The sequence below is a fragment of the Trachypithecus francoisi genome, unplaced genomic scaffold, assembly GCF_009764315.1.
Source record: "Trachypithecus francoisi isolate TF-2019V2 unplaced genomic scaffold, Tfra_2.0 Lachesis_group8, whole genome shotgun sequence".
NCBI classification, from domain to species: domain Eukaryota; kingdom Metazoa; phylum Chordata; class Mammalia; order Primates; family Cercopithecidae; genus Trachypithecus; species Trachypithecus francoisi.
This window is the reverse complement of record NW_022681473.1, coordinates 29,789,467-29,803,107: the sequence shown is the minus strand read 5'-3', so window position 1 is coordinate 29,803,107 and position 13,641 is coordinate 29,789,467. Positions and strand designations below refer to the sequence as shown.

At 35.2% G+C, this 13,641-nt stretch overlaps 1 protein-coding gene across 3 annotated transcripts in view; it reads left to right on the top strand.

Moving 5' to 3' along the window:
* PDHX (pyruvate dehydrogenase complex component X) overlaps positions 1-13,641 on the top strand; it is a 94,203-nt gene that overhangs the window by 64,823 nt on the left and 15,739 nt on the right. For 2 of the 3 annotated variants that reach the window (XM_033207746.1, XM_033207744.1), the window contains exons 10-11: positions 5,143-5,207; positions 7,714-8,765. In XM_033207746.1, coding sequence (XP_033063637.1) covers positions 5,143-5,207; positions 7,714-7,972 — 324 coding nt within the window. In that variant the 3' untranslated portion in view covers positions 7,973-8,765. Of the gene's footprint in view, positions 1-5,142; positions 5,208-7,713; positions 8,766-13,641 lie in introns of those variants that run through there. The other variant, XM_033207745.1, reaches the window with a different exon arrangement.

Genomic DNA, 13,641 nt, shown 5'->3' with positions numbered 1-13,641 from the left:
CATTCACTTCTTTACCTCTCCTTTGTCTTTTTCTCCCTCAAGTTACCAAAAAGGAGGGTTTGATTTGGTTCCCCAGTAGTACTTTCTTGTATGAAGTACTCTAGCTGGGCAGGTCTCTCATGCCAGGCCACTGTGTCACGTGGTACAGAGCATAACAGCCAGATGCATGTAATCACTTTGGTTGTACTCAGAAAAAATAAGGGGACATTGAGGCCTCTCATGAGAAACAGGTGCCTTGCATGGCCTATTTAGCGTATTAGTTCTCTAGTTTACATGAGAGAGAGAGAAAGAGAAAGAAAGTGTGTGTGTGTGTGTGTGTGTGTGTGTGTGTATGTGTAAGAGAGAGAGATCTGAGCTCCTGCAAAATTAGTTTTTTGTTGAAATGGCTTATCTTGTAAGCATTATTATTTTAAAAACTTAAATCTTGGATTGTTTAAATGGTGGCTTAAAAACTAAGTATTTTAGATAGGCTCTATAGAGATACATTCATTTAGCTGCTGTGTACGAATAGGCGTTAAAAATATGTATGCACCAAGTAGAAACCCTGAGTGTATGTGTGTGTTTGTGTGTGTGTGTGTGTTCTTTACATCCAATGTAGATTTTGACTCAATTCCAAGTTAAGCAAGATTATATTGAATTCAACTTTACTGTGCAAAAAAAACAGCATCTGTCTGAGTGTCCAAGTATAGTAGTGAGTCATCTTTGGTAATAAATGCATTTTCTGTCCTGTGCTTTAGTGTTATTATATTTTATCCCATCCTCCAAAAAGGGTAGACAGTAAATGTTCCATTTATGGAGTAGTGCCATTTTATACAGTTTGAGTCTTGTCAATATTTCTGCATCAAGCTTTGTACCATGGCTTATTAAAAAGTTTTATGTATTAAAAAGTTTATGTTTTTAAAAAGTTTATGAATGTTTATGTATTTAAACAGATAAAACTTAGAATGATTTTAATTCCAGGGTAAAATCTGCTCTGACCAGAGAGAAATATATGAGTAATTCATATATGAATGTAGTATTTGTAATTCTCTTGTTTAAAGACATGCAAGTTCTAGAAGTATTTGTACAGTTTAACAGTTTTAACAACTCTAACAATAATAGCACCTGGCATACTTTGTACCAGGTTTTGCTGTAAGCCTTTTATATATATTAATCCTCTTTAAAACTACCCTATCAAGTACAAGGTAATAATTTGATATGGTTGATGAAGCAACTGATAGGAAAAAAAGAGAGGTTAAATAATTTGCCCCAAATCTTATTAAGTGATGTAGCCAGCATCTGAACCCAATCAGACTGTAGACTAGAGCCTGCTCCCAACCACTCAGCTTTGCTGCTTCTCTCACACTAGTTACATAACTGCTGTATGACTATAGTGGTCAGGTTATCAGCCTCTAGAATCAGTAATGTTTTCTCTAAAAAAAAAAATACTTGAGAAGCAGCTCCTGAACTTTCAGAAATGAACAAGAAGAATAGCTAAGGACTCAACAGTTATACCAAATGCACCATAATTAGTTGATTCACCAGGTAGAGGAAAGGAGTACAATCATTGGTTTTCTGTGTCTGTAAGACCAATCTTTTGGTTTGGAATTTGAGATATTGTAGTTCTGTCTTATCCAAGGTTTCACTTTGCATGGTTTCAGTTACCCGTGGTCAACCACAGTTGAAAATAGGTGAGTACTGTACAAGGTATTTTGAGAGAGACCACATTCACGTGATTTTTACATTGTTATAATTGTTCTGTTTTATTATTAGTTATTGTTAATCTCTTACTGTGCTTAATTTTTAAATTAAACTTTATCATAAGTATGTATGTATAGGAAAAAAAGTACAGTCATGCATCACAGCAGGGATACATTCTGAGAAATGCATGGTTAGGCGATTTTGTCATTGTGTGAACACCGTAGAATATACTTACACAAACCTAGATGGGATAGCCTACTACACGCCTAGGCTTTGTATGGTACAAACCTGCAATACAACCGATTACTGTACTGAATAGTATAAGGAAATAGTGCTACAATGGTACGTATTTGTGTGATAGGAATTTTTCAACTCCATTGTAATCTTAATGGGACCACTGTCATATATGTCTGTCATTGACTTAAGTGTCCTTAGACGGCACATGACTGTAGGTGTAGAGTTCAGTATTATCTGCCATTTCAGGCACCTACTGTGGGTCTTTGAAATATCCCCTACAGATAAGGGGGAACTACTGTATGCAACTGGGAGGAAAAAGAGTTAAGAAAGAAGAGACCTGAGTCACACGGGAGAGTACTCTGCCAAAGAAGCAGTGAAGATTCCCTGAGGAATGTGAGATTGTGGTCTTAGCAAGTAGGCAGTGGATAAGAGAACCTGCAGCAAAGAGACCAAGGCTCTCTACCTGGTGAGGCTGGAGCAGACTTTTTGAGAAGACTGTGGGATCATAGACAGGTTGAGCTCTGGATTCTCACTAAGAGACATACTATCCAGTATACACATCCCTCTGATCGTCACTTGGCTGGCCGTTTTTCATCATTGGTTTCTCAGTTCAGTTGCTAATGTCTTAGGCCTTCTGCAGCTTCCATAGCTGAAATAGTTTCCTAACACTCTTTATCTCATTACCCTGTTTTATTGTCTTCATATGGTTTATTAGTCTTTGAAATTACCTTGTTTATTTATTTGTTCACCCTTCTGTGTTCTCTACTGTCTGATGTGCACTGTCCATTGCCATTTTTCTAATTCTAGAGAGTGCTTGGGATACAGTAGTTGCTTGGTGAATTTATTTTAAAACAAATTTCAGTAAAACCTGTTTCATTGAAATTAACTTTTCAAGAGTTTGTGGCTCTCTGCAGATTCATCCATGAACCCCAGGTGAAGAACACCTGTACTATGCATTTACTTCTTGACCCTCAGTAATCCCAAGGATGCCAGTGTGGGGGCTGTAGGCATACTGCAGCCAAGTTCAAGTTGGTATTCCTTGAATAAAGTAATGTAGTAACACACCTTGGATCCCGTGTTATTCTTAATTCTTCATTACTTATAACAGTATTAAAAGGCAGAGGCAAAGTTTACCTTATAAGTACCCAGTAAATTTTTTTGAATGAATTAGCAAGGCATTTGATGTATTATAGAAATATTTAGTGGTCATTTTTTATTCTTTCAGCTGGATGCTTCAGGTAACATGTACTTTGATTTTGAGTCCACATTGCCAGGGGATCCCAGTGATAATTACAAATTTATAAAACCAACAATCCCTCTCAGACTCCATACCTATTTCAGACTCTTACTCGAGTTCACTGACAGGGATTTCCTATTGATATATTTAGGATCTACAGAGTTTTTGTTTTTAGTATGTGTGCTTGCAATCTAGTTATTAGAATGAATTTTTTTCATTTGTTGCAGTGTGGTAATTCATCAGGATAATGCTGAGATCATCTGCCTTTAGAAAATGCCTTTCAAAGTTCATATATGTGTCTTTTCAAATCATGTGAACAGTTACATTGCTTCAGGGAGGAAAAATGCATTTGTAGATTATTCTCTCTCCTGTTATTCCAATAACTATGTAAGTCAGAATTCATCTCATTTTTTGCAAACAGCATACACCTGTAATTTTTTCCATTGGCAGTACGTTGCAGTAATGTGTTTTTAGATTTTTGATATTTTTAAAGACTTTTAATTTTAAAAAATTAAATCAACTATGAGTTAAAGTTACCAACTGTGATTGTAATAGTGCCTATGTTGCCTATGCAATACAAAATATTAAGTAAACTCCACATTTATTTTATCTACCCAAATGACAGTGACCTAATTTTTCTGTATCCTTCCTCTTAAATTAATTCATTATTAAGTTTTTATATATGATGACTCAACCTCTGTTCCCTTGCTTTTAAGCACTGAAAACTAAAAATTAACAGAAATGTGGTTAATTCCAAGTACAAGTGAGAGGAAAATTTAACTAATGTGTCATCTGTCTTGTCTTCTCTAAGGTTTTTAGAAATCAGTATGGTCAAGAGTGATAAGAATCAAGTACATCCTTATATTCCTTGTGGCAGTATAAATTGGACTAGCGTATTCAGAAAGTGATTTTGCTGTAGAATCAGGAACCAAAAGAAGTCTATTCTCTAGGGCACTATAATTCCACTTCTGAAAATTTACCTGAAATAATTCAGAAGAAACCGTGAACCAAATTATAACACTGGGAAATAACCAAGTAAATTAGGCAGATGCATTCTTTAGGAACAAACATTAAAAAAATCATTTCTGAAGGCTGACAACACAGAAGATACATATAATACTGAACAATTAAATATAAAATTTATTTTTTATAATCATTGTGGGATTGAGATTGTGGATAAAGATGAAGCAAACTCTGAAAAATAAAAACGGAATGTTGGTTGAGGGATTGTGGATATGCTACTTTGGTTGCCATTGGATAATTTATTTAAAACACACTAGATTGGCCAGGCATGGTGGCTAATACCTGTAATCCCAGCACTTTGGGAGGCCGAGGCAGGTGGATCCCTTGAGGTCAGGAGTTGGAGACCAGCCTGACCAACGTGGTGAAACCCCATCTCTCCTAAAAATACAAAAAAATCAGCCGGGCGTGGTAGTGGGTGCCTGAAATCCCAGCTACTCAGGAGGCTGAGGCAAGAGAATTGCTTGAACCTGGGAGATGGAAATTGCAATAGGCCATAATCATGCCACTGCACTCCAGCCAGGGCAGCAGAGTGAGACTCCTTCTCAAAAAAAAAGCAAACAAAAAACAAAACAACAACAACAAAAACACTAGGTTGATGAGAATGTATTCTTGTGTTTTTTTTCTTACAATAAAGTTTTATAGGCAAAATAGAAAATTTCATTGTGCATATAGGAAGCTCTAAAGCATTCTGCATAGTAATTGATGGTACACAGGGTAATTCCCATATTTGAAAAATTATTAAAGGAAGTAATTTTTCTAGAGTTTTGATTAACAGCTTTAGTTTCTTGAATTATCTGTGCTCTTGTTTGTTCTTATAATTAGAGAAAATTATTTTTATATAGGTAACATAAAATCAAATCCAGGCATATCAGAGATGAGAGTGTATGACTTACAAATATTTTGAATGACAAGATCAACTGTGTAACATTTTGTTGGTTGTCCTATTCTGTTTGTATTTTTCTCAGGCTCTATCAAAGAAAGCAAGAGATGGAAAATTGTTGCCTGAAGAATACCAAGGAGGATCTTTTAGGTAAAATTTAAACTCTTAATTATCCATAGCATCAAACAGTTAGATATAAGACTTATAAAGACCCTGTCAGCCTTTCATTTATCTGAAATGTTTTTTAAAATTTAAGCTAAAAATATTTAGACGATAGAATATCTGGAAATATTCTTCAGACTAGTCAGGCTTTCATATTAAAGCTAGTAGGAACCTATTAGTGTTGAACTAAACATTCATTGGACATTGACTAACATGGAATGATAAATATTATGTATTCTTTAGTATCTGACCCCGCAGTATTAATATCTGTGATATTATATTGCTATGTGAAGCAACCACTTATTTGTTATTATTGCAGTATATAATATTCTATTGTATAAATATACCAGAATTCGTTTTACTGCTGATGGGCATTTGTGTTGCTTCCAGTTCGGTGCTATTACAAATTATGGTGCTATGAACATGCTTATTGGTGTCTTATGGTGAATATATGTACATTTTTTGTTGTATAGACCTAAAAGTAGAATTCCTAAGTTAGAAGTTTTAGCAGATACTGCCAAACAATTTTCCAAATGGTTATACAAATTTACACCTCCACCAACAGTCCTGAGAATTCCCGTTGCTCCACATTCTTGCCAGTGTTTAATAATGTTAGTTTTAAATTTTAACAATTATTGGGGTATGTAATGGTACTCTTTGTAGGGAAATGCAAATTAGTGATGTTGACTACTTTTCACTCATCAGCCATTTGGGTATCTGGTAATTCATGAGATAAAGTGCCCATTGCAGTCTGGTGTTCATTTAAAAAATGATGTATAGTTCTTATTTCTGGATACACAGACCTTTGTAGGATATATATTGTTTCAAATAGCTTTCACACTCTGTGACTTGCCTTTGCGACTCTCTCAGTGATTTTTTTTAATGAAAGGAAGTTCTGAATTTTAATGAATTCCTGTTTATCAGTATTTTTCTTTATAGTTGATACTGTTCGTTTTCTGTTAGGATTTTTTGCCTATCCCAGAGTCATGAAGTTACTCTTCTGTGTTATCTTCTAAAAGCATTTATGTTACTTTTCACATGTAGATCACAATTCATCTGAAATTGGATTTTGTAAATAATGTGAAGTTTAAAGTTCTCTTTTTTCCCCACATGGATAGTAAATTTACACAGCATCATGTATTGAATACTGATTTCTCCTTTTTCATAGCATTGAAAAGGTGATTATATATGTGTTGGTCTGGTTCTGTGCTATTCTTTTCCACTGGCCTGTTTGTTGATCCTTTGTTTACTACCACCAAGCTGCAACTCTTCATAGCTGGTAATGAAGGCTTCCAGTTTTATTCGCACTCAAAATTGTCTTCTGGCTTTTCGTATTTCCAAATAAATTGTAAAATTGATTTGCCATTTTTCACACACACACACACACACACACACACACACACCCTATCTTGCTGGAATCTTGATTGGGATTGCATTAAGTCTTTTGATGGTTTGGGAATTGACATTCTTACAATATTGAGTCTTCTAACCAGTGAATATGGTAGAAACCATTGTGTATTCAGTTCTTTGATTTCTTTCAGTTATGTTTTATAATTTTCTGTGTAGAGGTCTTGTATATGTTTCATTTGATTTATTCTTTGGTATTTGTTTTTTGATACTGTTATAAATGATACTGTTTTAATTTTTTATTTTCTAATTATAGCAACTTATATAGAGTAATGCGCCACTTTATGATGGGGATATGAGAAATGCATTGTTAGGAGTTTCATCATGCAAACATCATAGAGTGTACTTATGCAAACCTAAATGGTACAGTGTGTACACACTTTAGCTGTATGATATAGCCATTTGCTCCTAGACTGCAAACCTGTACAGCATGTTACTCTACTGAATACCATAAGCAGTTGTGACACAATGATGAGTATTTGGGTATCTAAACATTTTTAAAATGTACAGTAAAAATGTAAAAAGTAAAACATGGTACACCTGTTTAGGGCACTTACCATGAATGGAGCTTGCAAGACTAGAAGTTGCTCTGGATGAATCAGTGAATGAGTGAAGGTTTAGGACATCACTATACACTACTGTAGACTTTATAAACACTGTACACTTAGGCTGCACTAAATTTATTTTTAAAATAAAGTAATTGCTATATGATGATATGACAGCTATGATGCCACTAGGCAATAGGAATTCCTCAGCTCCATTATACTCTTGTAAGACCACCATTGGATATGTGATCTTTCATTATGTGGGACATGACTCTAGATATAAAATGGATTTTTATATTGACCTTTTATCTGATGACTTAACTAAATTGTTAATTTTACTGGTTGTCTGTGGAGTCTTATTTTTCCTATGTACACAATTAATTTATTTGTGAATACTAAATTTTTCCTTTTTTCATTACTTAATATATTTTTTTCTTGCCTTACTACACTGCCTAGTAAAATATATATAAAATATGTGCTTCGGGGAAAGGGAACTTTGATTAAGGATGTGCCTCCCTCAGAGCTTTTTCTTTCCCCCCTAGTATTTCCAACTTGGGGATGTTTGGCATCGACGAATTTACTGCAGTGATTAACCCTCCTCAGGCCTGCATTTTGGCGGTTGGGAGGTTCCGACCTGTGCTGAAGCTCACTGAGGATGAAGAGGGAAATGCCAAACTGCAGCAGCGCCAGCTCATAACAGTCACAATGTCAAGTGACAGTCGAGTGGTTGATGACGAACTGGCAACCAGGTTTCTTAAAAGTTTTAAAGCAAACCTAGAAAATCCTATACGACTTGCCTAGTCCTCAAAGATAAGAAGTTGCTGTTCAGCTTAGTTGGTTCAGTAGTTGTTACCAAGAAACATATGTTATAGGAAAACAACTTGGTATTTAAGTATGAAATGGATGAAATGTTTATTTATTTAAGATGAAAGCATTTGGCCCAGGGTGTCTTCATCTTCAATTTGGGTTTATTGTTATAGAAATAAATGATGATAAACTCTAACTATTAAAGGAAAGAGAATATTTGGTTACTCAGATCCATTTTTAACCTCTGGTGCTGTATAAAGGGAATATTAAACTAGATGTAAATCAAAGTATACGTTTGGCTCATTTGAGCATTTTAGAATATCTGAGAATGTATAATACATGTAAAATAAAAAAACTATTAGAACTCTACCATAATTGTGTTGAAGATAGAAGTGATCTTCAAAGAGATGGCCATTAACTTAGCAGTGGGACCTCACTTTTACAAGCACTGCTCTAGATATACTTGAAGAATTTAATATGTATAGAAGTTTATTCTGGATAATAAATAGGATCGCACTGTATTGGGGTTATGGCAACATTATTGAATTTTTCATGTACATAAAGCCTTATGTTTAGGGTGGTTTCTATCTGTCTTGTTTTTCACTTGTATAACACTGTGAACTTCTAAAGAGAGAGAATAAAAGAAGCAGGAATGAAAAGAATGACATTTCAGAAAAATGGTTCAATGAAAATCTATAGCTAAAATATGTAAACCTTTCTAGGTAAACTGCTTGCCTTCATCTTGAGTCAGAATATATTTAAATAAATTGTGTTATCTCTTGCCAAACATTTTGTTAGTGTTTATTTAAAAAGAAAATGTTGTTTCTTAATGCATTTAAATCAGTTTTGTATTGTGCAGTAAAATGTGAGAAAATATGAACATTTCGATTATATTTTAAATGTTAAAACACTTAGTTCAGTAAACCTTGAAGTTGATTAGTAGTTTTTCTAGAACACCTTAAAAAGGACTCTATAGGAGGAAAGAAGGAATTTCAAATTAGTATGACATTAGGAAAGTAACTGATAGGAAATGTAAAACTTTGGAAAGAGAATAGAAGACTTACGAAACCAAACAGATGAGAACTACTCTTTTTATTCCACTAATATGAAATTTTCACTAATTATTATAAAGTTTAGAAGAGCTGCTTCTCTCTTTTGGCAACTCTGCTATAACTGTCAAGATAACTGTATTTAAATTGGATGGTAATGAATGATAATTTAACTTGTCACAAAAAGATTTATGTTAGTGTCGGCTGACATGAATCACCAGAAGAAAGTCTATAGTACAAGTTGTGTGGTATGACATGATGAATTATAAACCCTAACAGAAGAGCCTTCTAAAATAGTTAGCACCCTGGTGTATTAATTAAGAAAATGCTTAATCCAACTATCCAACTCAGTTTAACAAGCCATTTAAAAAAATAGTCTTCAAAATTTTTGTCATATTAACAGTTACACTGAAAATTATAACCAAATGCTATTTTCAAAATAATTTTTATGTTACATTATTTCCAAGGTCAGTTTTAATCGAAATAATTATTATTTTTTTTTCTTGAGACAGAGTCTTGCTCTGTGGCCCAGGCTGTAGTGCAGTGGTGTGATCACAGATCACTGCAACCTCGACCTCCTAGGCTCAAGTGATCCTCCTGCCTCAGCCTCCCAAGTAGCTGAGGACTGCAGGCATGTGTCATCATGCCCGGCTAATTTTTCTACTTTTTTTTAGAGACAGGGTCTTGCCACGTTGCCCAGGCTGGTCTCAAACTCCTGGGCTCAAGCAGTCGACCCACCTTGGCCTCCCAAAGTGCTGGGATTACACAGGCATGAGCTACTGTGCTGGGCCATTGTTTTTGTTGTTTGTTTGTTTGTTTTAATTTTTATATCTGAGGAACAGAACATGATGAGGCAACCATAAATAAGCCTGGCTCAGAGTTCTGCTTTTCATGAACTGACATACATAAGCAGTAGTGCATCTGTTTCCCTGTAGGTGAAATGGGCATTAATATTTACTCAGCCTGCTTTAGAGAGTTGAACTGTACAAGGGAAATAGCTGTATAAATTCTAAGACGTTTTAATTCTTCATGGACCTCACAGTCAGGCTTTTCATATAATCACCTGCCTCTCATGGTTTGACTTCTCAGCTTTTGGTACAAATGCTTGTTCATTATGACCAAAAATACTTTCTCTGGTATTTCTATACTGATGAGGTGGTTTAGATAAGGAAGTTTTCATTTCTAAAAAGAATTTTGTTGTAGTTTGAGATCAAAGAATAACACTGAAAAAGGAGTATGGTACACTTGGTTTGAACTGTGTGCTGTACTACCAGGCCCCTTTCACATTATACTACTAATTTATTTATAATAGGTATCACACCGAGAGGATATAAAAATAATTTCTGCCTCTTCATTTTTGTTTCTTGTTTGAACAGAGAAAATGACTAACATATTGGGAATACTTCTAAGGAAAAGTCAACACATATTCCAGTCAACACTTAGATGTGAAAATATCAATGAATATTAGAATTTATAAGTCAGAATGGCTCTGCTCGCTGATTGCAATTTTTAGTTACATTCACTATTTTGTGCTAAATTTAAGTCATTGGTATATAACTGGCCAGACTCCTTGGTTTGAAACATTACTAAGAACTTTATATATACTGTTAATGGATGTTTTATATAGTGTTGAATGAAACTTTTATTTTTAGATTTTTAAAAAATATTTTGCACTTTGGACTTAATTTTACACTAAATTGTATCGGCCAGCCCACGGGCATTATGCTAAATGTAAATCTAGTTCTTGGTTAAGCTTTTATTGAAAGATAGGTGGTGCTGTAAGTTAATATATTGTAGTGAAAGTGTGGGAGAAAAGTTAAATTGGCACTTAAATCTTAGTTTTCAAGGAAATTGTGTCCTTCACATACTGCATTATGATGGACTTTGTCTCAGGTGAAGTGAAGAAGTGAAAGAATCAAGTGTATAGCTGGTAAGAACTAACCATTATTTAAGTGGGATGCTATTAGTGGGAAACTTTTACTGATTTTTGAAGAAGGAAGTGACAGTGCAGATTTACTTTTATCAGTCTGGCCATAATGTGCAAGTCAGTAGGTCAAAACAGGGCGAGGATAGCAGTCGTCAGAAAAGAACTGGAAGATTTTGCCATAATGAAAGCGTAAGTTGATTAGGATCTGCACTAGGTCAGCATCTTTAAAGGAGAAAATGGGTAAAAATTGACATGTTACCATGCTATGGTGTCTTATGAATATACGGGGTAGATGTATTCAGTCAGATAATGCACTTAAACTATAGATAAGTGATAGAATTTCCCATCCAAAACACAGTCCTCCATGGCTCACGTTCACTAGTATGAAAAGGAATAAGATTCCAGTAAGTTATGTACATTTATATTTATATTATGTACATTACATTTATATTATGTACATTAGTATATTTCAGTAGACATTTAAACTTTTAGTGAATAGAAAAGGCAATAGTCTTTCTATAAAATCATTTTACTTAGTTTTATGTTACAAAAATGTGTGTGTGTTTGTGTGTGTGTCTCCATTGGTTTCAGGAGATGGGGCAGACAGGGTTGGAGGGAGGATATAGTTTGTCTTGACTTGCAATATTGAAGCACCATGTAATTGAAACTATAAGGTATGCAGATGTATTTTGAAAAATTATTACCCTCTCTTAGTGGCAGTCTTGTTTCTGTGATTATATGAATTTTTTTTTTTTTTTTTTTTTTTGAGATGGAGTCTGGCTCTGTCACCCAGGCTGGAGTGCTGTGGCCGGATCTCAGCTCACTGCAAGCTCCGCCTCCCGGGTTCACGCCATTCTCCTGCCTCAGCCTCCCGGGTAGCTGGGACTACAGGCGCCCGCCACCTCGCCCGGCTAGTTTTTTGTAGTTTTTAGTAGAGACGGGGTTTCACCGTGTTAGCCAGGATGGTCTCGATCTCCTGACCTCATGATCCGCCCATCTCGGCCTCCCAAAGTGCTGGGATTACAGGCTTGAGCCACCGCGCCCGGCCGATTATATGAATTTTATTTTCACATTCTATCCTTATCTTTGCTTTTTTTGCAAGAAGTCCAAGCAGCTTTCTTCCTGGGAAAATGTTTTGTAAATCTCTCAGTTTAACCTCTGTTATATGATATATACCATTAAGGAAAATGAGTTTTCATTAAAAGTTGAGAAACTTTTAGCAAAATCATTAATTAGTCATGATTTGCTATTTTATATACCTAAAATGTATATTTTAAAATTTCTTAGTTTATGAAATTCTGTCACTCTTATTACTGAAAGATGAGCCTTTTAAAGATGAGACTCTTGTGATCAAGTAGAATAACATTGATTATAGCACTTTATAAAGCATGAAGTATTATGGAAATGTAAAATGTTAAATTTAAATATTTAATCTCATAAATTGCACTTAGTAGCTCATCAGTCTGATGGGGAATGGTATTTATCAGAAACTTATAAGATGGTACTTAATACCATAACTTAATAAGTTATTCTTCCCAGTAGAACTACTAGTCATTGTACATAACTTTGTTTCGCAAGTTTGCATACTCTTAAAATCAAGACTATTTTAAGCCTAATTTCAGCTTTGTAAGTTACTGTGCTCTTGGCAAAACCTTATTTCTGTGCCTCAGTATTCTTACCTATACAATGAGGAAGCAAAGGGGAAAATTAATCACTGTACTGGTTGCTTATCTTTTTAAATTTCCTCAGTTATATGCGGGAAGTGTATGCTACTTATCAATCATCATGGATGATGTAATGTTTACCTCCCACATAGAATCTCAGAGATTACACATACAAATTCAGAGATTATGTAAGTTGACCAAAGCTCAAAAGTACCACAACTGGGATTTGAACACAAATCTGTGCAGCACCAAAGCTCAGGCTCACTACATTGCAATGTATAGCCCTCTGAGTTGTGTTGCTGCAGCTGAAAGTTCTGTATGCAGAGTGTTTTCCATCTACAATAACTGAAGGTCCTGAGGTCCTGTTCTTCTGTATTAAAGCTAATGTGTTTATGACCTAACCACTTTTAAAATCAATTCATATTTTCTCTGTAGTGGCTCTTTGTGCCTTTCTAGTAAGTGTGCAGAAAGTACTGAGGGATTTTTTTATTGTTGTTTTCATTATGGACAGCTCTTAACCTGAAATAACTAATGTTAAGTGTCATCACTTGTACCTCTAAGTAGAAAAATAGAAGTTTATGGGGCTTAGTACCTCTAGGTATTAAAAAAAAAAATGACCTAGAAGCTGCTACTTTTAATAAATAGGTTGATTCTTGTCCAAGTTAAGACCAAAAGTGGTTACCATAGTTTTCATTTCCGAGGCCTCAGGCTTCTATATTGATTACTGTATCAGTCATGGTCTAATCAGTTAGGGTTCAGTAGTTTATGGTGGAGTTCATTGGGTCACCAGGTTGGATCTGTTCATAGTTGTCAAGTGAACGGGAAGCAACCATCCAGGGCACATGTAAGCCTCAGCTGGCACGCTGAGAGGGTCAGGGTACCACTGCAGGTGGGAGGCCTGGGGTATGTGGTGTCTGTTGAGAAGACCACGCAAAGGTGTGGATAAGGCCAAGCTAAGGCTGCTATTCTGGACAAACGGCAGGGTCAAAGCACCACTGGATGTCCACCATTTTAAGCTGAGAG